The 24,410-nt window shown below is 43.0% G+C and overlaps 1 protein-coding gene across 3 annotated transcripts in view; it reads right to left on the bottom strand.

Annotated features, from left to right (window-relative positions):
• Positions 1–24,410, bottom strand: part of MCF2L2 (MCF.2 cell line derived transforming sequence-like 2) — a 131,981-nt gene that overhangs the window by 4,162 nt on the left and 103,409 nt on the right. For 2 of the 3 annotated variants that reach the window (XM_059855699.1, XM_059855700.1), the window contains exons 22-31: positions 22,254–22,475; positions 20,900–20,992; positions 20,412–20,490; positions 17,253–17,325; positions 14,101–14,210; positions 5,752–5,823; positions 4,003–4,089; positions 1,849–1,967; positions 1,187–1,299; positions 652–755 (exon numbers count right to left, since the gene is read on the bottom strand). In XM_059855699.1, the coding sequence (XP_059711682.1) occupies positions 652–755; positions 1,187–1,299; positions 1,849–1,967; positions 4,003–4,089; positions 5,752–5,823; positions 14,101–14,210; positions 17,253–17,325; positions 20,412–20,490; positions 20,900–20,992; positions 22,254–22,475 (1,072 nt within the window). The remainder of the gene's footprint in view (positions 1–651; positions 756–1,186; positions 1,300–1,848; positions 1,968–4,002; positions 4,090–5,751; positions 5,824–14,100; positions 14,211–17,252; positions 17,326–20,411; positions 20,491–20,899; positions 20,993–22,253; positions 22,476–24,410) is intronic. The other variant, XM_059855703.1, reaches the window with a different exon arrangement.

Raw genomic sequence — 24,410 nt, 5'->3', positions numbered from 1 at the left:
TATTTAAGGATGGACAAATATTAGTCTGAACTGTAAACCTTTGATCTGCAGAGTGGCTCAGATTCAGCTTTTCCAGTGCAACCTGTTTGGGTGTTAGGTCAGAACCAAAGCTGTGACTGGATGACTTTTAGTGCTGATTTGGCTGAAATCTTGCCAGAGCAGCCCTTCCTGCAGCTTTTGGAGCCAGCTGTGAAATATGATGAAGGCAGTAATGGTTCATGAAATTTTAATGTTTTCAAACCTAGGCCAGAAGCACAGCCCTGATGCTGGTCTCCATCCAAAGTCTATCCATGTCAGGATCAAAGATGTCCTGCAGGCACACCCTGTGTATGAGACACTTGGGCTCGCTGTAAAGCAGCTAGCCTGAGTACTGGTAGCCATAGAAGTTGGATGGGAGATTCAAGTTCTGCTCAGAAAGGGGAAAATAATTAAGCCAGGCCAAGGAAAACTGCTGTGCCTGACTAGCTCTGACACCCAGGCACCAAAATTCAGGTTAGCTCAGCCATGTCACCAGAGACTGCAGCACAGACATGCATTCAGGTGAGTTCTTCAATACAGAAGTGCACTTTTTATCACATGTTTTTTGCTATCACACTCTTTTTCAGTATGGAGAAGAAAACAAACAAACCAGTAACACATTTTCTCTATTACCTGCATTGCTGCTCTTAATTATGTTGTTACTGTCCCCCTCTGCTGGCTGCAATATGCTGGAGGGAACCCAGTCGCTTTTCTCAGAGACCAGTTTCTTCACTAACCTGAAACTCAGAGAACAGTCAGTGAATTTTCCTACATTGCCCTTCCCTGGGTTGTGTTTCTTAGACATGCTTGTTGGGCTATCATTTCCTGAACTAAGGAAGAAGGCAGAGGACCCAGGGCAGTCCTACAGATATATCCATACAGAATCACAGAAGGACCAGGTTGGAAGAAATCATTTCAAGATCATCAAGATCATCAAGTCCAACCCAACCCCAACACCTCAACTAAACCATGCACTGAGTGCCACATCCAGTGTTTTTTAAAATACGTCCAGGGATGGTCAGTCCACCACCTCCCTGGGCAGACCATTCCAGAACTTTACCACTCTTTCCATAAAAAACTTTTCCCTAATATCCAACCTATATTTCCATCTTTTCCAGGAGGTTCTGGCTGTTCCAGCTGTCCAGTTCTGTCTCGCTGCCATACTCACCATTGACCATTCTCTCCTTCCTGCACAAACTGCACTAAATCTCCATCCTCGAGAGAAAGAGAATCTGGGAAACAGCTGTCAAAACTGCCTTCAACCCGGAAGAGATTGCTGCCCTAAAATGAATGAAACAAGGCACCAGAAATACAATCACTACAGATAAAAGAACACTGTGCAAGAGGTTTTAGTTAAATACTGAATTAGGCATTTCAAGCTGGCAGATATTTGTTCTGCAGGCAATTGTGTTTTATCATGTCCATGTCAAATACTACTCAAAATTTGGATAGACCTGTTAGACCTGTTATTTAGACTTTAGGCTTGACCCACCAGCTGTTATTCTGATATAAAAATTTGGTTCGTGACACCAGGTGAAGTTATCTGGAAAAGTCTGAAATTACTTTTTAAAGACTCAGAGTTTTCCCTCACTTTTGTAGCAGGCAAAGTGACAGCTTACAAGAATGGGTGACTTTTTATGATCTTCATCCTGATCAACAAAATCTTGTAATAATCTTCCAAAACCCCAAATCAAATTTCCATCTTCTGTATTACCACACATCCATGGATTTAAGGCTGGTATGAACCCAAACTTTGCGGGTTACACTGTAATCCTTAGAGAGGAGGAAGTTATGCTGGGAAAGGGCAGTGTAATTTTAAAAAGCAATTACATTATTAGGGTTGGTCTCTTCCTCCAAATCAGAAGAGTTAGAGAGTTCATCCATGCTGGAAGGGATGGCTTCAAAATCTTCAAATGTGTCTAGAGAAGGCATTTGTCTGCTGGGCCAACCTTTTCAAAAGACATAAACCAGAAAGAGTTAGCTATCAGACATTAGCCTCTTTGAGAATCAGTCTGTAAAAGAAATGTCACATGTTCACTTCTCACTTTTCCACTTACCGAATTGCTGGTACTTTTTTGTAGTTTATTCCATGGTTTTGCCATAAAAATTATGTCACAGCCATTATTCTGTCTCTAAAAGCCTGCACCACTCACTGTCCCTGGTGTGAGAGCAGCATGTGTGGCTGCAGCGTTCACACCCCTGGATACTCCCAGTGCTCAGCATTGCTCAATCTCTTCAGCTCAGGAGGTACAAAAAACAAGGAACAGGAATCTTCCAGCAGAGCAAATGATAACTTGTGCTGACAGGACTTCCAGAAGGCCATGATGATTCAGTTTCCAGCTTACCTCCACATGTTTAAGTAAGTACAAAGCCATGGAATTTTGGTTGACTTCTTATCTCCATCTCACCCCAAGGTGATATTACCACCTGAGCAATTTACAAGATTATACCCTGGAGCAGGCTGCAAGTGCAGGGAAGGGACAGAGTAAACAGCAAGGCACAAAGACAACCAGGGGGGTGATGAGAGATCTCAGTCATATTTGTGTTGTTACCTGTCTTACTGCATGATTTTCACCAGAACCACCCCAACCCAGTGGACTCAGTGAGAGATTTCCAGCCCAAGCTCAACAGCCAGTCTCTCTTCACCTAAAAGGGCATGTCCATAGGATGTGTCCTGAGGGAAACTGGGGCTGAGTCAGTCTGCCTGAGGCTCCCATGGTGCAAAAGTAGCTCAGGCTCTTTTGTGCAGATGGCAATCATCACCTTCACTTTCCTGCACTTGATGCCTGTCCCTTTTCTGGTGGGGATGGGGATGACTACAGTCCAGCTCAGATGAAACAGACCTTGCATCTACCAAGCAAGATGTAGCCCTGACAGATACAAGCTGAATAAAGTCAGTCAATTTACCATCTGCCTTCCTAATTAGCATACCTGCTGGGCATTAGCTAATTCACAGAGACTTGGGCTGAGCAGATGCTGAACCAAGTTCTTTACATCCTGTGGGCCATTGCTCTCAACAAGGCGAAGCTCTGACCACAGGGCATGGAGACAGATGCTCACAGAGTGGGATTATGCACATCCCAGCACTCTCAACCCACACCAAATCCTGGCCTGAGGCAATACAAAACCCAAGCCAGGCAGTTCAGGCAGTAAACAGAAAAGTGACCAGATCTGGGAGAAATAGGTTATTAATTGGTTTATTTAATCCCTCCACATGCACACCCTCCCTGCTATAAGCACTGGTTGGTGCAACACATGGTGATGCAGCTCTGCAGCCCCTTCTGCCACCCAGGGACTGTCTGCTCCACAACTGCAACCCAGTTTCAAGGGACACAGGGACCTTCTTCCAGCACAGCTGCATCCCCAGCTATCACTCCACAGGTATGGTCTGGTCATCTGTGTTTTTAAAGGTGTAAATCTGCCTTTGAAGTGACACTGTCCTGTACCAGTTTATTCACACCAGCTATACTAGCAAAGGTCTACACATACAAGAATATGCTGATTCTAATTGACTTCAAACTGCTACTGCAATTTCAGTTCAAATTCACAGACTGGACTACAAACACCAAGAGAAAAAATACCCCTCTACTCCATTAGACAAAGCTTCCAGAGTCTTTTGCCATTGTCATTTAGAAACCTCACCAGCAATTCTTTACAAACACATGCATCAGCCCCCCTCTTCCATACAATTTCAGAGACTAAGAAACAGCTTGTTTCTCATGCTTAATTCTTATAAAATAAGACAGATCAAATTCTGAGCTCTCTTGCTTTCAATTAAAATAATTATTTTCAGCCTGACCTCAGAAAACCAGAATCTGGGGCATTGTTTCTAAGCTAATGATCCAAGCTTTTTCTTTCATTGTTTTGGTGGGAAATAATATTCACCAAAAGAGAAAAGTCTCCTTATAATAAAGAGAGTAAATATTATCATAAATTTAGTTTGCACTCTCAATTTGAGTTTACAAATACTTTAATTTTGTTTACCTGTCTGTGAAGCAGATCTAGGTACGGATCTCGTGGTGGAACCAGCATTACATTTAGTCTGGGCCAAAATGGTGTTCTCAAAAGCATCTGTGACAGGAAGTACAGTTTGTGTCTTCAAGGTGAAACAGTGACCAGACAACCAGTACAAAGTGAATTCCTGCATCACCTCTGCAACTGACAGTCTCTTTAACAAACAGGTGGACTGGGGTCCAACAGTTATAAAAGAGGAGACACATGACCAGCACAAATGAGTGAAAGGACAGCAGCATTCCACAGAAAAACTGTAAGTCTGAGAAGGACAGAGAACAGCGAAATGAATCAAACAGAAGTATTGGTGTTAATTAAGGAAGGCAATTGCTGAGGGAACAGTGCAGTGTTCTATTTCATTACAGCTTCCTTACCCATTTTTAACAGTTTCCTTGCAGCTTTTAAAATAATTTTCTAGGTGATAATTTATGGTTTTGATCTTAATCCATTCAGCAGCAAAAGGGGACCAGGGAGACCAGAAATTAATGATATCACCCTTGATGAATGCAACAGAATTTTGCGGGGGGGAATCCTTTGTGTTATTACCTCAGTCAGAGCCCTGTCAATAGCAGCAATATCTTCTGGTAAAGGGGTGATAAAGGTCCGTTGTTTCCCACTTAAAGATACTCAGTCTGGTGAGGGATGCTGTGCAGCAGTACCTTGTTTTTAACCTGTGAGGAGCAAGTCAGTTCTATGCTGCAGATAGTTCTTGCACCTTGAAATCCCCCCTGCCCCTGCAGCCGCAGGGGATGCTGAGAGCAGGGCATCTGTCAGTGAGGGAAGCAAGGCATAAACCCCACACTTTGGGAAACTGGTGCTGGGTGCCAGGATGGTTCTAAACATAGTGCCAGGGGTCACTGGCAAAAGGAAATATTCTGCAAACAGCAAAACTACTTCTGCTGTCTCTGAATTGTTTCTTCCAACCTCTCTGTTCCTCTTCTGCTGGGAGTGCCATGGGAGATAGCTCTGATATTTCACCAGTTCCATCACTGACCTGTTCATTGGCTCTTCCTACCAAGAACAACACAATGCTTTGAAAGGAGTCCTCAGCCCACATCTCTCCTGCCTGTCCTACAGCAGAGGTACCTGGCTCCTTGTGTCCCCCTAAGGCAAATGGTCCGGGGAAGGGGGAGGCTGACAATGGAAGCTGGTGATCTTTCAGTGGCTGGCTGAGGAACACCACCCCAATTTAACTCTTTGGTACTGTTTATTAAACAGTAATTTATGAATCTGCTGCAACAAATTGGTGGAAATTCTGCTTGTCTGAAATGAAACACTGCACTTGAAATTGCCATTAATGCACAGTCTAGCCTCCCCTGTAGTCTTCATGCATATGGCTCCTGTTTCTCTCATTAAGAGTAGACACCAACAAGGGAAGAGGGATGCAAATGGCCAAACTGCAGGTGAAGGTGAAAAAGAGCCCCTTGGCTCCCTGCTGCTGCTCCCTATGGAGGGAGGCAGAGCCATGCAGAAAATCCAGATCCAGGTGACAGTCTAGAGCTTTACTTCTTAAAACAGGCAGAGAACTGGGGGTTTAAATCAGGCCCATGCCTAGGTGCAGGGGACAGGCAAAGGAGTAACAAGCTGTCTTTATCCCAGTTATGCAGATAAACTGACCCCAGCCCCCTAATGAACTCCAGTGTCACCCACCAGCTGTGATGAGATGTGAATTCAGTGAATAATATCAAACGAGGTTTTCATGCAGGATGGAAATACTCCTACCTTCAAACCCCAGGGGAGTTGGGTCACTCTTTATTTCATGTCTCTTGACTTTAACTGCAGGAACAAGGGGACCTGTGTGGAGTTTATAGAGTCACAAGGCTGTAAATATTGTTAAAGGAGAAACTTGCTTTCCTACATCTGAAAACACTAACTACCTAACACGTCTGATTTCACCCAGAAGAATGACCAACCCCTTGGTTCTAGGTAGTGAAGAACACTTCTGTGAAGTGGATCGGGAACAGACCCCTTTTGTCAAAAGACATTGAGACATCACAGCAAAAGAATCTGCTTCCCTTCGGTCTCACAGATGTTGCCTCTCACTCCTGCCCGGGAGATGGCAGTAAGGCAGCAGACCCGCAGTCCCCTCCTTCAGCCGTGAGGCTGGCAGGGCACAGCCCACAAAGCCAACACTTGTGACCTACAGAAGTGGGGGACACCCGCCACAGGTCCGTGTGCAGCGCCTCTCCTGTGCCCCGACTGCAGGTGTGGGGGGAGCTGGACTGCCAGGAGTGAGGATCAGACAAGCAGCAGCTGTGGCCAGAAGTGATGACCACAACACCCTGGCTAGCTCTGCATCTGGGCTGATGCTGAGACAAGACTCAGGCTTCAGTTCTTTTGTCATCTGAAATATTTTCTTAAAGCAGATGCTGTAACTAAAACACTTAATTGAAAAGCACTGATTCTGTTTTCTAGCTTTGAAAATCATTGCAGAAGTAGCTTTCTGAGTATCCCAAGAGATTGCCAACAGTCTTTTGGCATACAGGATTCTAGGATAGGACTTCTTGATATGAAACTGTAACAAATTTTAACTTTCATTGCAATTCACACATGCTGTCTTTGATACACCACACTAAAGAACAACCTGTGGTTGCCCATTTTCTTTGTAGATACGTGCTTCATTATGTTCCCCAGCTTTGAAAAGAATTATTAGGAAATAACTCAGTCTTCCCATAATTTAGCAACTGATCATGTATTTCTGAGTTGTTGCTGAGGGCAAAAACCTGTGATAACCTCTTCTCATGTGCTATGCCCATCACTTCTATGTGAGGATGTTCTAGTGCTGTGGTCTAAAGGTGCTGTCAAAGAAACATTTTTAGGTAGTGAGACTATCACATCCTTCCTCTGCCCAGGAACCCCCCCATGCCCTCATTCCCTGACAGCCTCATTGCAGCCAAGGATGTGGCTCATATCCTTCACAGCTGTTGAGAAGGTAACAGATACTGAGCAACTTTCTTCCTGACAACTACAGAGCAAAGATTTTTATACAAATTAATTCTGCCATTTTGTCTTCTATTTTGATTTTTTGAATTACCCTGAAAATGTTAATCTTGCAAATCAGTTCCTCCAGTCCATTCCAGGAACTGCCAAAAGGTAGTATATGCAGAATTCCATGTAAGACCATATGTTCTGTTGTCAAAATTATCCCTGATATCCAGGCATATGTGCCCACAATGCTATTGGAAACCTAACCCCACATCAGCCAAAAATTAATCCAATTTCCATGGACACCAGCAACACTTTTTGAAGCCTACACAGAGAAACTGGCAAGAGTCACTCTGTGCCAGGAGCACACCTTGATACACATTCAAAATGTCCTGGCCTGCCTCCCTGCAGGTGCTACACTGGTGCTGACTCTTCTTCTACTGGAACCTCCTGCTCAGTAAAAACTGAGCCTGGGGTGCTCACTCTGTGAGCAGCATTTGGTAGTGAATGTGCCAGGCAGCAGGCAGGGAGAGGGGGAGCTAAGCAAGCAGCAGGACAGTACCTTTGGTGACAGCAGAAGCATTGACTGTGGTGCTGATGGAGGAGGCTAGGGAAAAGCGACGGGTAACTTCTCTGTCCTTAGACTCTGGATCTGGGAGAACAGACAGATGCAATGCAGGGCAGGGTTAGAGGTTAATAAGCACTGGGGGTAAAAGATGTTCAAAGCAAAGCAGCAGCTGGAAAAGGGTAAAGAAAAGAATGGTTGCTCCTCTAAAACAGAGAGAAAAAATACACTCGACAAGGTGAAAAGCACAGAAAGTGTTATTATGAACATATTTTCAAAGCAATTCCGGTTACACCGATTTTAATACTTAAGAAAAGAGCCATGCCAATTATTATTTTAGCAACCAACTAGTGTCCAAGTACAGCTACAAAACACAGAGAAATGAGCATGATGGCTGGAATGGGGTGTGTGTCTACAGATGAGGTTTGGATCATTTTAGACACTGAACTGCTTGTTCTGTGATGACTGACCTGAAATACACTGAAAAACAAGCATGAATGGCTTGGAGTTCACATTTGTCATTTCTAAAATTTAACTGTGTGAATGCCTGAAAATATTCTCCAAGCTTCCATCTTGACCAGTGCAAACCAGCTTGGAGAAACTGAAGGCTATGTAGTGGTTTTTTGTTTTCTTATTTAGCATCCTGACTTTTCTCTAAGTCTGCTCAGGAGTAAAGACACACACTCCCCAGATTTCACTATGAGATGTGCTGAAGTTGTGCCCACCCCAAGGAATATGAACTTGTCTCTGCAAACCAGGATGGCTAATGCTGACCCAGGGGTGGGGAGATGCAGGATGCTTTGAGTGTGGACTTGGATACACTTTGGTGCCAGCTCTGGGATGGTTGTGCCAGGGATCTCTGCTCTGATGGAGTGCAGGATGCCAAAGTTTCTTCTCCAGACATCAGCATTTCTTTGACTAAAACACCAAAGTGATTATTCACAACATTTTTCCAACCTGCCATATCCAGCCCAGGCACACAGTTCAGCATTTCTCTGAGCATCCATGCTCCACTGGCAGTTGATACCCAATCTTGTTTTCACCCTAGTTAGTTGGGTTATTATATTGTTTAGACCTTCCTTTTTATGTGCTCTGGACAGGAACAGACACAGCAGATCTGAACCTAAGTACACTCAGCTCAACACACCATCCTTCACCATGGCCAGTAACAAAAACCTTTAGACAAAGTGTTCAGGAGCAGGACAAGCTGATTGCAGACACTTCCCTGTTCCCTTCTCCCAGCTTCCAACCTGCCTCAGCAGCCAGCCCGTGCAGTGCTGAGAGGCTTTGCCTGCAGCCATGACCACGGCCAGCCAGCCTGTCTGCCAACACTTCCCTCTGGCCAGGAGCAGGTCAGCCCCACAGAGTGAAGCAGGACATTGTGCAAGAGGTGCTCCACAGGAATCTCGAGTAACCAGACCCAGCAAGGCTTTGAACTCAGAGCACCTACAGCTGAGCTCTTCCGAGCTGTGCTGCGCTGCCTGGAACACTGAATACAAGGCAAGGCATTTCATATGACAAGGAAAACTCAGATTAAAAAGTAAAAGAGACCCCAAACAAAATTGTAAATCTAGACTTGCAAAAATTACAGCATTATTTCTGAAATCTGTGTTTTGTCATTGATTTTCCTGAGTCACAAGATTTAAAATCCACTTGTTTTTATATTCAGACATTGAACTTTGTTTGTCCATCTTGGATCTCACTACCGCATGAAGCCTTAATCTGGTAGCCAGAATCTTACAGCAGTGCTGACTCTTGGTGCATTCTTTTCTACTTTATCATATTAAAATTTAATGCTTCTGTATTTCTGCTTTTATGCTTTCATCTTGGTTCTTCCTCCTTTGATGCTCACTCTCTCCATCACTGCATACTAACCCTTTGTCTCACAGAGGAAATATTATTTATCAGTACAGGAGAAAATCCACACAAAAACAATAAAGGGAATAATTGCAGTATCTTTTCAGTAGGTGATTGCAATTAGTCATTCAATTTAGCTTCTATTCACATTTCTTTCTTTCCTTTAAAGTCTCTTCCTTGTACAGCCTTCATAGAAACTTGCAATGCTCTCTATTCATGGGTATCTACTAAAATTTATGCACAAGTACCCAAAACATAGCATTTTACAGTGTCATATAATTAAGTGAAATAAAACCCCAGATCTCCTGAATTCTCGTTCCCCTCTAGACCACAGCCGAATAGTATTTGAAAAAACAAAGACATCCAACCAATGAATGACTTCACACATGAAAATCTCATGTAGCACAACAGATATGATACTCTTTTTCTTCAAGCCTGTAAGCTGCTGAAAGAAGTTGAGTTGGTAATTTAAAACCAGTTCACACTTTGACCCTTGAGAGAAACTGGAAACAAATGTTATTTGCACTGTGCACCAGTAAAAGAACCCAACCAGCCAACCCAGAGGTTGCCTTGCCAATGCTGCTGTTGGAGCAATTTTTGGTGACGGTGTCTTTGAGCAGAGGAGCCACTTGTACGCACCAGAAAGGAGCATTTGGGTGAGATGCAGCAGCACTTTAGGAAACGGTGATGGATGGCACCATGGGATGGAGAGAACATTGTGGGAGTGCAGGAGACAAATGGCCTGAGACCAAATGCTGCATGGGTGATTTTACCTTTGGGTGGAGCTCTGCGGTTGGAAAGACCTTGCAATGTGAATCGCTTTCTAGCAAGCGCTGTGCGCTCAAGGTTAAGGCTGCTGGAAGCATCAACTAGGAGAGAGAGGGAGAGGGAAGAGAAATAAGGAAGGAAGGGACAGCTGTTCAGCTTGTGGGAAAGGAAAGGTTAGCACTGGATGACAACTAAAAAGAAATCAATAAATTTTGATTCAGTTCAAGCCTGAGCAAGAGCTAATCAACTGGAAAGGTGACATGAGGTCAGGGTGAGTAAACCAGCTGAACCAAACAGACCCCTGGGTTGAGTTTGGCTCACTGAGTTTTAATGGAGAACAACAACAAAACAAAACCAAAGAATAACAGGTGAAGGGAGGTAGCTCTCATCAAAGGAAAATACAATTTGGCAGCAAGCTAGTGCCTTCTGTTATGGAAACACATCATTGGTTGGAGCAGTGAGTTGCAGGGAGAAATAAGAGAAGAAGCTTTGCAGTACAGGACATGCAAGTGTTGGGAGCAGTCCCACTTCTGCAATCCAGCACTGGCACTGAAGAGTCTGCCCTCACCAGCCCTGTGGCTGGAACACCTTCAGCCTTACCTGCTGAAGCCTTTCTAAAGCCTCTGAAGCTGGCAAAGTCATGCAATTATCTCCTGATTTGCTGGGATATAAGGATGCCATGCCAGCAAAGCTCACATGCCAGGCTCCTGCATGAGTAATCAGCCATGCTGTCTGACAGCTGCCTCTGCAGAGATCAGTCACAGATGGATCGAGGTCCTGAGGCTCTGGGCTTGAAAGATACTCAGTTACTCACATTGCAGGAAACAGGACCTAGCTCAAACCCCCAGATCCACGCATTCCTGCCAAATCCTCCATCTGCTCTTTTCTTGGTGTGGGCCGATAGCACCCAGAAGGTTTAGGGCAAAGGAGCAGGAGAAAAACCATGTGTTGGGTACCTGCTTCTGAGCCTTGGGATTTAACCAATAGATTTTCCTCCTCTTTAGTTCACACACTGTCACAGGAAAATCTTTAGAGGGACAAATGAAGACCAAAAGTACAATAGGGAACACAAAGAGACAGTGAATCCACACTGACAGACAAGCAACAGACAGATTAGCTGTGCTTCCAAAGGAAAGTGCATCCCATCACTTCCTGATTTGCAGCCAAGATAATCCAGGACCCGAGGTGCCTGCATGCACAGGCGGGTGTGAGAGGAACAGATTTTAACAACACAGAAGAATTGTGTCACTGTGGTTCCGCTCCTTCTACCCAGTGCCAGCTTTGGCCCAGGCAGGTGCATCTGGTGAGGAGCTGCTCCCAAGCAGTGGGTTCAGCTGTGGGGCTGCCTTTGGCTTCCAAACAGTCTGTGTTGGCCATTCCCTGCCATGGCTGCTCCCACTGCCAGGCAATCTTTGTACAGATACTGTAGTATATAAAGAATTTAAAAACTGGTATATAAAATATATTTACTTTCTGTTTTCTTAGGGCAAGAAAATCCGTAGCATTTAATTATCACAGAGTCCCACAGGAAGTACAGCAGTGCATGTGCAGAGGGGTGGGCTCCTGTGTTCTTCAGCTCTGCAATTGAATCACTTCACTGAGGGGCCTCTTTGCATTTCACAAGTCCCCACAGCCTCTCAGCACCAGCAAAGCATTAGACACTGGTCTCTAAAGTCATGTTGTCTCCACCTGAGTCATACAAACATTTTCCTTCATTCTGCAGGTATACCAAATAACCCTGGAAATGATTTCCAAACAGAATAAGAACCAGGTCCTGATGGGCAGCAGGTTGAAGGAGAGCCTGCAAAGCATACTTGTGGCAAAGAAAGGCCACAGCATCCTGGGCTGCATCAGGCAGAGCTGTGCCAGCAGCTCCAGGGAGGTGATGTGATGTTTCCCCTCGTCTCAGCACAAGAGAGACCCTCCTGCAGTGCTGTCCTGTCCTGGGCTCCTCGAGTGAATCCAGTGAAAGACCATGAAGATCATTAAGGGATTGCAGTAGCTGACTTGAGGAGAGAGTGAAAGAGCTGTGATTGCACAGCCTGGAGAAGAAAAGGCTCAGGAGGATCTTATAAAATAAAGAAGATGGAGCCAGATGCTTCTCAGTGGAGCCCAGTGAAAGGATGCAAGAGGCAACCGGTACAAATTGAAATATGGGCAATTCCATTTAAAAATGTGAGAAACCCTTTTTACTGTGAAAGGGGTTAAACCTAGGACAGTGTCCCCATGGCAGATTATGGAGTCACCATCTTTGGAGCTGTTCAGAACCCAAATGGACATGGCTGTGAGCAGCGTGCTGCAGCTGATCCTGCTTTGAGCAGGGCAGTCAGACAGAGGGTCCCCAGAGGATCCTGCAGGATTTGCTTCTGTTTTATTTCAAGGCAGTGACTCCACCAGTTAGGTCCATAAAAAACACTGATCTTCATGTAGAAAATTCTGCCACAGCCACTTATCAATAAGAGCAAAACAGAAATAGTTTGCCAATAGTACCCTCCCCTTCTGTACTGCAGAAACTGCCCAATATTTTAAAATAATCTGCGTTCACATTAACTACACCGATATTGGAAGCATTTTACAGGCAGTAGGTGGCACAAAAGAGACAGTTTTGGCAGAGCCCCAGGCTGTGTGCCCGGTGTTGGGACATTTTTGGGTTCAGCCCCCTGCAGAGCCCCAGCCCTAGGTGCCTCACAGGACACAAACTCGAGTTTTGGTGGGACATCTAGAGCGGGAGAGCATTTTGCCGGCTCTGCAGAGCGAGGTTTGCAGCTCAGGATGCACAGGACACCCGAATCACCAAAGAATGGACTCACTGCCCAGCCCTGCAGGAAGAGCCACCCACCAGAGGATGAGGATGCTCTGGGCTGAGCCAGTGGGATCCCAGCCAGAGCCCTGAGGAGCTGCTCATGGGAAAGCAGAAGACAGAAGAATGACAATCAGCAGGAATGTGAGCCCCGTTCCCACACTCTTGAGTAAGCTAGACAGTTAGAAAACATCAGTAATCTTCCTGGGATTTTTTTTTCTGAAAAGGGGTTTATAAATTTAAAAGGAAAAGCTACTTTTCCACTTTTTGAATTAGAAAAAAAGTCTAAATGTTTTAAAAATAAAATTTTACTCAAACAAAATTTTAAGAATGGGTTTTTAAATGAAGAATCCATAACTTTTTTTCCAGCATGAAAACCTAATGCAATTAAAAATCTTTTGGTGAATTGCCTCTCTTTTCCAAGAGAGATATTCCATTTTCTTTTAAAATATCTTTATTTATAAAGGGGCTGTTACTTAATGCCTCATTTGGGCATTAATCTCTTAAGACCTCACAATTTTCTTTTTTCATATTAGTAGAAAATTCTTTGTTCAACAGTAAGAAATACTGCTTAAAAGAGAAACTGCTGTCAAATGATTTTCTCTTCCTGCTGTCAGATGAGATTCAGTTTCTTTATAGTGTTTATTTTAACTTCTGTTGTATAGAAGATCTATTGTACTTATGGCCTCAAATAATGGAGGGACTTTCTGTGACTGCCTGTAGGTTTATTTACTGTACACCTGAGGAGAACTGATATACACAGAGGAAGCAAAAAAACTTTCCTTGACTTAAACAAAGAAATCAGTTAGCAAAGTCTGTAAAAAAAAATTTAAATTAAGTATGTCTAGAAATCAACTTTACCAGGAGGCAGCAGTTAAAACACATAAGCTATTGTCCCCTAAGTTCTATTTTTAAACAACACAAGTTGTATAAAGAGCACTATAAAGCATCAAAACTCAGACTTAAAAACCCTAAACTGGTGATGCCTTTTGGTGCTCACAAATTTTCATGGTACAGTCATTCAGCCTTGTAGCATGGGTTTTTTGATGTTGGCTTACAACAATGTGGATTTAAAGTATCCTCATCAAACTCCAGAAATATGTGCAAATATAAAAATATTACCCTTTGGAAGCATAAGCTCTGTCAGAACTCCTACCTCTCTTTTGTCTGGCACTGGGACTGGAATTCCTGTTTTTGTTGTTGGATGCATCCACATTTGATGTCTCAGATTTGTTTTCGTATATACTCGATGACTTCCTGCCATACCTTGGGACAAAAGAAATACAAAAATAGTAACATTCCTGTTAACATCTACTAAAGCACTGAGCACTAAGCATTCTTTTTTACCCTCAGACATGGAAGCCTAAGGAACAAAGGAGTGGTTTTGAAATGCTGTGTGGTACAAAAGCCTGCATCTGTGCAGGCTTGTGTGGCGGGAAAAACCCATCCTGTCTTCTCTCCACACCACACAGTGAGGGGTGTGCTTCATCAGAGTTGAGAAGCTGATTGTCTGCACAAGTTCTTTTTGCAAGTGCAGCAGATTTGAAAGGTTGGAGTGGGACGCCAGGTAAGAAAAGACAACCCAGATCTTCCTTCCTTTGCAGCATAAATACATTTGTCTCCAGGAGAGAAATGGATACTGGATGGTCATGTACAGGTCATATCATGCATAAGCAACATATGAATTCTGTTGGCTTCCCCAACCTCTTTTTCTTCTGCTCTTTGGAGCATGAATCCCAGTAGGATATCCCTGTCTGCAGCTGAATCACAAATGGGAGGATCCACCTTGAGAAACCTGCCCAGGTTCTGGCCTTGGGTAATGGGACTGAGGCCCCTGTCCCAGGATTGTAGGACATTCAAGCTGCAAGGTTTTCTTGTGGTTCCTTGCAAATGTCTGGTGGTTTAATTTGGGTGTTTGACTGTTATCTTTGGCAGACTGCTCCACACAAATCATTGTATCTACACATTTGAAATACTCTTTGCCAAAGTGCTTGTTATTGACATATATCAGCAATTAAACTGCTGCTTGCAATTAACACGTGAACTGCTACACTTAACGTTCACAGGGCTTGTTCTGCTGCAAGGGAAGGTCCAAGATATCATTAACAACTTAAAAACGTTTTAAATACTAGAGATTTGTAAATACCTTTTCTAAATATAAAGTAGTCCAGGACTCATTGTTTTGCATTTGAACTTCTGACCTATTTCTGATGGAATCTTAGCAAGGTCTCTGTTACCTCCTGTACTAAATCAGAATATGATTTTGCAGCCTAATGTCGGGTACAAAATGGGGCTCAAAATAAACATGGGAACAAATCCAAAGCACACTCACATTTCCTTATTCTTTTTTCCTCTCTTTCTTCCCAGCTAGGCTGGGATAACTGTGAAACATGCAGCTGACAGAGTTAAAGATTTACAGCTGTGAGAAAGACACCGAGAAAATACACGAGCTTTTCTGAAACAGCATCTGCAGCCAAATTCCAAGAGTTTGTGTTTATCCATGTTCACATGATATTTTTACATGGATGTATGACTGCATCAGTCATTTCCAACAAAGCAGATAGTTAAGCAGTTAGAACAATAGACTATTTAAGTTTCGTGTGTTTAAATAGATTAGAAAACAATACAAAGGGATCATTTCATTATCAATGAAATGCAGCAGCCATCCCTTGAGAGAGACTCAGCAGCAGTAGATACCATGGGCATCCCATTTTAGGATTAAACAGTGAATTTTGTGGAAGAACTTGGGGGGAGAGAGAGAGAGAGTTGAAATAGATTGAACAGGACTTAAGGATACTCAGTAACTGCCTGTATGTAGGACACTGGCTCGAGTCTCCCTTTTCCCAACACCTCAGCTCCAATCCCAAGTCAGGCCTGCCTTATCTCATGGAATTGCAGTCCCAAGTGATGTTGGTGGCATGTAAACAGTAAAGGGGATAGTCTTTGTCAGAGGACAGATACAGCTTGGGGAGGGGAAAGCATCCTGCAAACAGATTTCCCCAGTATCACAGCAGAGGTTTGACAATTCCCAACAGACAGAGTCACTGTCACACATGGGCAGCCCAGGAGTAGGTGTCTGCTGGGTAGACAACATGTCAGTGATTAATCAGCCTCCTTCTGCTGGCAGAGCACTGATGGTGCTGGCTGCTCTTTAGCAAATTCTGTCTCCATTGGTCTCCAGCACCTCTCACAATTGGGGCTGCTTGGTCATGTCAGCCATGAGCACAGACTGTGCCCGTGGTGGCTACTGCAGTCCAGCCTCTTCCTTCCCCTCCTTGTCTCCCCCCAGCAATCCAGAACAGGCTGCAGAAAGGGCTCCCCAGTCTGAAGAACTCTGGATCCACCATTTCACATCAACTCCTGCACAGTCAGCTTGGTGCTGCAATTCTGCTGCCCTTGCTTATCTTGGGGACATGTATTACAGACTATGGGGCACCCTAAACTTTGTGCCATTCATCACAGCCCAAAACGTTGTTCTTTCATGAAGACTCACTGTATTCTTCCTGCTTCTATAATAACCCAGCATTTGGAGCAGGAGCATCTGACCTCCCTTTTTCTGGCACAGTGGGCAGAGTGAGGACAACAAACACTTCATTTTTCCTTTGGTTTAATCCACTCTAGGACAAACAGCTGATCACATGGCCTTTCTTCCTGGAGTTAATTTTCTGCCGACATATTTTGCCTATAATCCCCTCTCTGGAAAATCTCACTTTAAGAGCCTTATAAGAAGGACACACATCTGGATTCTTCTGACACATTCTTGTGATTGCACTTCATATCTTACTGGAATAATTTTCTCCTATCCCCAGGGTGGTTCTGCTAAAAGATTTCCACCCTTGAACCCTAAAAAAGGCAAATTAACCAAGCCTAGAGAAAATATGGTGCAGGATTAATAGCACTACATCTATTTAATATTTCTTGCATTGAGCTGTACAACTCTCAGAGGCTGGCTGTTACCTGGGATCTCCTGACTTGGTTGATCCTGCTAAAATTTTACAGTGAGTGAAATCCCATGCCAACTTACATTAAACTTGCCCAGCAACTGGGTCATTGCAAAACTTTGCTGACAGCTCCATTTAAGATCCTGGAAATGTTCCAATACTTTTTGTCTAAACTTGAGTTAGTCTTTGAAATTTATTCTGCATTGTAATATTACTTCTCTCTTGAGCAAACCTTTATCTGTGTTTATTTATCTTTAAAGAATTTGAAGACAATTGAAGGAAGCTAAACACAAAAACCTATGAATTTATGTACTGTACAAATGCAAGACAAAACATGGCCCTGATATGTCAAGGCAGCTGTGGTTACCTGCTTGCATTGGAGGAATCCATTGGTGCATGATAAACACTCTCAGTGATTCTTTGGTGCAGTTGACTTGCTTCTGTTAAAGAAAAAGTAAAAAGAAGCTGCTCCAAAATGTTTCAATTGCTTCTGTTTTTATGTAGAAAGTGGGAGAGAGAAACAGGAGAGGAGAGATTTTGACTGCCACTGCAATCAAAATGGAATGCTTGTACTTGAAGAGAAAGGCATATTAAGATCTTAATGAAACCTTTTAGCTCACCAAACAACTCACATTTTTTCACCACAAAAGAGATTTCTTTCTCTACTACCTTCTCTTTTCCCGGTACCTCTTCCTAGCTAACTGCATGATATCGATCTGGAGAATGGACATAATGGCCTTTTTCCCAGAATACAAGTTTTGTGGCTCACAGCTTTGTCTGGATTTAGCAACACATGTCCATCAGTCCTTTTGCATACTCAGCCACATAGCAGAATATATCCCTATTTCTCTGCAGAATGGTTTTACTCAGCATCCTGGACAAATAATCAGAAAATGTTATATATGCCACTTGTTCACACTTTTTGCAGGGCCACAAGGTAGCAACAGACTTGTACTTTGTCCAGTAAATGCTGAGTGAAGCAAAATTATAAGACAGTTGCTCAGAGCCTGGATTTCAGGGCCAGGAGAGTCAGACACTGAGAAGTGAGGAAGCAATGGAAGGAGCTGCGTTCAAACTCTTACATTGCTGAGATCCCTGGGCTATTTCACTGTGAAGAAGATGAACCTCCTATCAGTGAAAGAGACGTGACAAGGGGATGGGGCAGCACTGAAGGATTAAACTCAAGTCCTTTGTTGGTGGGGTAGAAATGCCCATGCTTGCTGGGGAGTGGGGAGTAGCTCCATTCCTGGGTTTGGCAACTGATTCATGGCCTTACACAAATCCCTTGAGCTGTTATCAGTAATTTCTTTGCCTGCAAGAGAGCTGTGTTCCTGGGGATTGATGGATCAAGGCATTGCCCAAAGCCTCGTTAGCGCTCCATGCTCAGTGCAGCATCTGACAGGGCTGGGTACACACCGAGTGTTTGGGCACCAGTGACCCATATTTAAACTATTTATCCCATCCTGTGGCCACCTTCTCTGCCCCTCACTCATCCACCTCAGCTGGTTCCTTCCAACATTCCAACCCCCTGTGCAACTCCTAACAACAGTCATTTAAAACAGCCAAACAAACAAATATATCCCCCTTCCTTCTCCCATTGCAATGCTCAGTTGTAAAAATTTCCAGTCTTGAATTAAGGCCTCTTCTTTTGTGAGTCATTAAAAAAAGAAACTTTAAAACCACAGGACAAAGCATGTGCTTCCTGACACCAGTTATTGTAGTAAGGGGTTTGGTTCATGTGATCATCTGGGAAAAGGCAATGGGAAGAGTTGCAATAGCATATGAGATACAATTTATATCCTCTGACTGCTGTTCTGCTGGATTCACAATAAAGGAAAGCTTGACTATATTCATAGAGTAGGATGAAAGTCACCCTTGGATGATCTCGAGACCAGACTGAATGAAGTCTTGAGTAACCTTTTTTGACCAATAACTGACTCTGCTCAGAGCAGGACCTCAGACTGTGATGTCCTGAGGTCCCTTAAAACCTGAAATATTCTAGAATCTTAGGGCAAAACAATAAAGAACATCAAAATATAAATGCTTCAATCAGTCTTGATTCTGTATATTTTTCTCTGGCAAAGGCAGAACAACTCTAATAGCTAATAGGTCTTGTATGCTATAGAGATTTCACAAATGCTCATTTGGGTAACATACAAGCTCAATTTCCTTTGCCTAGAAACACAAATAGAGGACTAGCACTCTATCCTATTAAATATGTACGTTTTCTCCATTAGCAGCTCTTTGTGGTAGCCTAAGTAACCAGCTTTTATACTTCAGAAGCAAATATTACAAACTATATCAGAAAGACTCTAGATCCAGGCCTGAAACTGCACTAACAAGAATCTTCAGGTCTTTCCTCAGCAGTTCTGATGAACTAATCACAGTAAAATTCAGAATAAAAAAGAGAAAGGATGAAAACAATATCAGTAACACCAGACCAGACCAGTAAACATTGTAAATAAGTGTATTGTTATGGGTTGGATTCAATTGCTGAGGCTAATGTTCATAATTGTTTCCTTGTACCTAAGGAGGATGCAAGAACTCACTGTCTTTGTGAAACAGGCAATTGAAATAGAGAGGTGACCTCTAAAGTTAAAGCACAGACACAGGTTTCCACCTTGGACAAAGTCTCCTTAGGAATTTGAAGGATGTGGGTGGAGAGGTTTTGCTGAACTTGCTTTAAAGAGACATGAGTGTATGAGATGCAGAAAATGACAGACCAAGGGGAGAGGCAATGCCAAGATTCAGAAAAAGTCTGTGGGGTTTTTTATCCTAAGAGAATAAATAGAATACCATCAGGTTTTTTATCCTAAGAGAATAAATAGAATACCATCAATGATAGCTATCATAACTATCTTCTTTTACTATCTGAAATAACCTGACTGAATTTTGTCTGTCTGGGATTAAATATCTTATATAAAAAAGGGTGTCATTAGGTATTTAGGAGGATTCAATCATTCATGGTGTTGAACACATCGCAAACCATCTTCACAGTGACATCTCTGTGAGGGAGGGAAACCATTTTTATAGGGAGGTCACTAAGATGGAAAGATGGGACAACTGACATTTAGAACATAAGGTGGGGGGTGACTAGATTTGAAACAAAAACCCTCAAAGCCCAAGCAAAACAAAGCAAACACTAAAACAGAGGAGTAGTTGCTGTGTCCAGTCATGGATGTGGAAGGAGACCTTTTGATCCAGGAGACACAGAGTGCACGCCCCTTCTCCTCACATGCTGAGGTAAAAGGATGCTTCTGGAGTTGTGGCTTGAGAGGGACAGAGGAAAGCCATGTTCCTTGGACTAACTGTGAAAGGAATAGTTATCCCTGTCACTTATTAAAGTCCAAGCAATTTTCTTTCATCAGGACATGGCTTTAAATCCCAGCAATGCTGCAACTGCCCAGCTGGTCCTTGCTGGCTTCACTGGGGGTACTGGCTGGCCCTGTAAGCTGCCCCAGCCCATATTGTCACACACAGCTTCAGGAGAAGGACACATTCCCAGCTGCTGCTCTGTGAGCCCTACCTCTGCATGCCTCCAGCTGTCCTGTCAGGACTTTGCGGATCTCTGAAACCCAGGTGTTTTTCAGCTCAACAGAAGATGCCTGAGAACAAAAGAGGACAAGGCAAAGCAGATCCAGTTAAAACAAGCTGCCAGTCACTGGGCTGCCCTGACCTACACTGGCTCTCAGTTTTGCCAAGGATTGGAACACTGTGGCCAGCTTTGAGCTAAGCAGACACTCCTCAAGATGGGAAAGTTACCACAAATCCAAAGTCCTGTCCTTGCTTTTCTGTCCAGCATTCCAAGGAATTTTCCATTACTTTATTTCTTCTTTTGGCCAAAATCCTGACCTTTTTCACAATAAATTAGCCATTTCAGTGCCTATGAAAGTGCTTTAACAATGAAGCTTTCAATGGCTATTGTTTCTGGAGTGTACAGGACAGTGAACATTCTTAAAAACAATTCAATTGAAAGGAAGTATAGCCCTTGGAGAGAAAAAGGATTGTCATTACCTGAATGATATAGACTTCTTCTCTGCCATTATACCAGATCTCAAACTTCTTATTATCCCCTTTTACATTTTCTGTAATGCCCACAGTGCTCATCTGTTTCAAAATAGAAAACAAGAAGCTGGAATCTGGAAAATATCAAGAGTCTTTAAACTTGATCCTCTGAGGAGCATTTTTAAAAGGCTGCATTAACTTCTGACACCTTTGGGAGTCATTAAAATTAAAATTCAGAACATGTTATTTCTCAATATTTAATTTGTCATTCGTCTTTTTGATTGCTAAAGGGAAAAAGAATGTTCAAAATTAACCCAAGTTAATGTCTAATCTTGAATTTATCCTCTTTTCATTTGTTGCTTGATCTGTGGATCAGTTTTCAATCCCATCCTGGCTCTTGTTCACCTTGACAAATTTTCAGTTTTAGGACTGTTTTTTTCACCTGCTATGACTGACCTGTTGAGGTGGGAGAGAAAAAGGGATGGAATGGGGCTTTGTGAGATTTAATGACCAGTCTGCAAATCCAGAAGACACAAAAAACCTGAAGAAAAAAAATTCTAGATTTCTTAAATGAAAAATTCTTAATCACAGTCTTGAAGTTCAACTGCTACTAACCAGCTTCTCATCCTATTACTGTATTTGCTCATGCCTCTTGTTCACATCCACATCAGCATCAATTTAAAGATTTAGTGTTATGCCACCATTCCTTCTATCTCTACAGGAAGAAACTTGAAATACTTATATGATTTGGTTCAAGCCTTGAAGCAGGTTCTGTTACAATTCCTGTCTGGGTACCCTGAAGTAAGTTTGGAACATTACACTTGATGATCCCTGTTAGCTGGTTGAAGTCACAAGTGTCACACCAATGTGCTTAGAGGGAAAATGTGGCCTACTTGTGATTGCCACCTAAAAATGGCCTGATTCATACCTGGAAATTTCACTCTTGCAAATAAAAGGGCACTTCTACTGCACTGATTCATCTGTAGGTGTTACTGCCACAGAAATATCTGCTCAGCTGTGCCAATTGTAAAACTTGCCATAGAACTGCACCTGGAGGCTGCCCGTAGGCAGAACAATGACAGATGCAGGTCCATTCAGTCTGGCCTCTCTTCATGGGATGCTGGGCAAGATCACACAAGGTGCCCCTTTGTATCAAGTTGCAAAGAACAAGGTTCACATCTGCAGTTGCAGGACATATGGTTTGGTCTGTCTCCAGCCCAAAACTAAACGGGAACTGTCATTTATTCAGGGGTGCAAGACAGCTCCAGATACGTGCACCTTCTTCAAATCCCCATTTGGACACATCCCTGTCTGTGAGAACACCAGACTTATTTCTCTCCCCCACCATTACTGCATTTATTACCTTTAATGAATTTTTAAAGCTGTATGAAGCTGTCTTCTCATGACCATCGGTGTTCTCCTCCCGTTTCTTGCAGAAAAGTAGCATCTTGGTATAGAGGAAGAGGTGTCTCTGCATTGGTTTGAATCTAGCCAAGTCCTTCACCTTGTTGTGCCCCTTCTTGTGGTCAGTCCATACATTGAAGGAACCCTGCATCAACAGCTTGCCAAGCTCACTGACATCCCCCTAGCAAGCAAGGAAAAGAGAGAGCATACATCACACTCAAACCAGAGTAGTCCCAGGCACAATTCATCCCTCTGGTGGTGTTTGAGGTTCCAGGCAGAGGCATCCCTTCTGTTGGAGACTGCACATGTCCCTTGCTAAGCCTGTGTGGTTTCTTCCCATAACCATTAACTCACTGGTTTCTATGTCCATAATTCCCAGTTTGTCTCCCCACTCATAGCTAGCATTTAAGATCTGTCTCAGGATCTCTCTGGATGTGACACACAGGCTGTCCCCTCTGGTCACCTCAGAGGAAGCTTCTGCTGACAAAAACTGGGTTTCAAGGCCTCTGACTCCAAGGCAGCAAGAAGGGCCAGTGCAGTCCAATACCCAAACAAAGGCTTTGACTCTGGAAGATCTAGTTTCAGTTTCCACTCTTGTACAAGCTTCCTCCATCCCTGGGCAAAACCTTGAAAGAGCTTAGATGCCTGAAGTCACGGATCAGTGCCTAGAGCTGTGTAGGTATGTAATTCCCTCCTGTTTCAAAATAGTCTTTACAAGCTTTGTCAATAATTTCTTGGCTCACTATCTGCAAACTATGCAACACTGCACAGCCCTGGGCAAAGAGGGAGTGAATGCACCAAGGAGCCATAAAAGTACCTGAGGGAGAGTGAAACCAGGCAGGAACAAGACCTTTCTGAATTGAAGCTCTTGTCTCAAGACCACTGATGGGAAAATACTTCAACTGATATAAATATTTAGCTCAGATGCCACCAGAACAATCCCATGTTAAGAGTGGAGGAATGTGTCTATATAAGACACAACAATGCTTATATGGTAATGGAATTCAACAAATTATGATAATCATAACTATCTTAACACAAGATTTCCTAGGAATGCTTTGTATAATAAGTTGAGGGAATAAGCCCAGTGCATTATTAAAGTACTTACTTTCAACATTTGCATTTTCTGTTGATTATAAGGTGAAGATCTTGGCTCCAAGTGGGAATGTCTCATTTCTTATACTAAGAATTGCAACCTGTTCTTCCTCTCTCTCCCCCTCCTCTACCCTACATTCAACTGCAAAACCAGAGCTTTATTAGGTACTTTTACACTCTATATCAGGGTATTATTAGACTCTCCAAACCATTCAGAAGCCCTCAGCATTTTAGATAAGTTTGTCATCTCTGATATATAGACCTGGATCTTTTCTCTGTGCATAGAGGACTGGGGTGTTTGTATTTATATGTGCATGTAGCTATAAACTGCAAGCCTGTGAAAACCACATCAGTATGCAAAGCTAAATTAAAAAACAAAAAACCAGAAGCATATTTTCTACATGGTTTTGACAATGGTGAGAGGCTCCTGTCACTCCAGGCACTGTTCAATACAGCACTCAGATCCAGAAGCTCAGTTCAACTCTTGTGACAGGTCTGTCCCTCCAACCTTGAATCTGGGATTGGGATAATAGTGAGTGAAGTGGGAGACAAGAAAGAGACAGACAGGGATGGCAATCTGCATCAATCCCACAGCAGACTTTGAATATTAGCCCACAGCACTGCACTGTCTTCAGTGTAGGAGGCTAATAGGAGGATATTGTTTCTGGTAATTTCTGCTAGTGAGCAGCAATATTTTATCCTAAAGGAAGTTTATTTAAAGTGGAAGATTCCATCACTATCTCAAATATAATTATTCCCTGTTAGAGCAATACATAGTATCCCATGTTTATGGAAGATGAGCAATACATAATGATTATTTATAAGAATCTCTCATCATAATTCATGGACAAACTACCCAGGCCAGATTGTGTACAAATATTGGGATGATAGGAGGAAACACATCTAAATCTTCTGCTCTCTGAGGTTTATTTTCCTTTTTTTTTTTTTTTTTTGTGGTTTTGCCTAAAAATAAAAAACATACACCAATCCAACCCCAGACTTACACGTTAGCAACTTCTTA

This window comes from Haemorhous mexicanus, chromosome 10 (genome assembly GCF_027477595.1).
Source record: "Haemorhous mexicanus isolate bHaeMex1 chromosome 10, bHaeMex1.pri, whole genome shotgun sequence".
NCBI classification, from domain to species: Eukaryota; Metazoa; Chordata; class Aves; order Passeriformes; family Fringillidae; genus Haemorhous; species Haemorhous mexicanus.
Note: the sequence above shows the minus strand (reverse complement) of the source record. Positions and strands in the feature narration are given on the sequence as shown.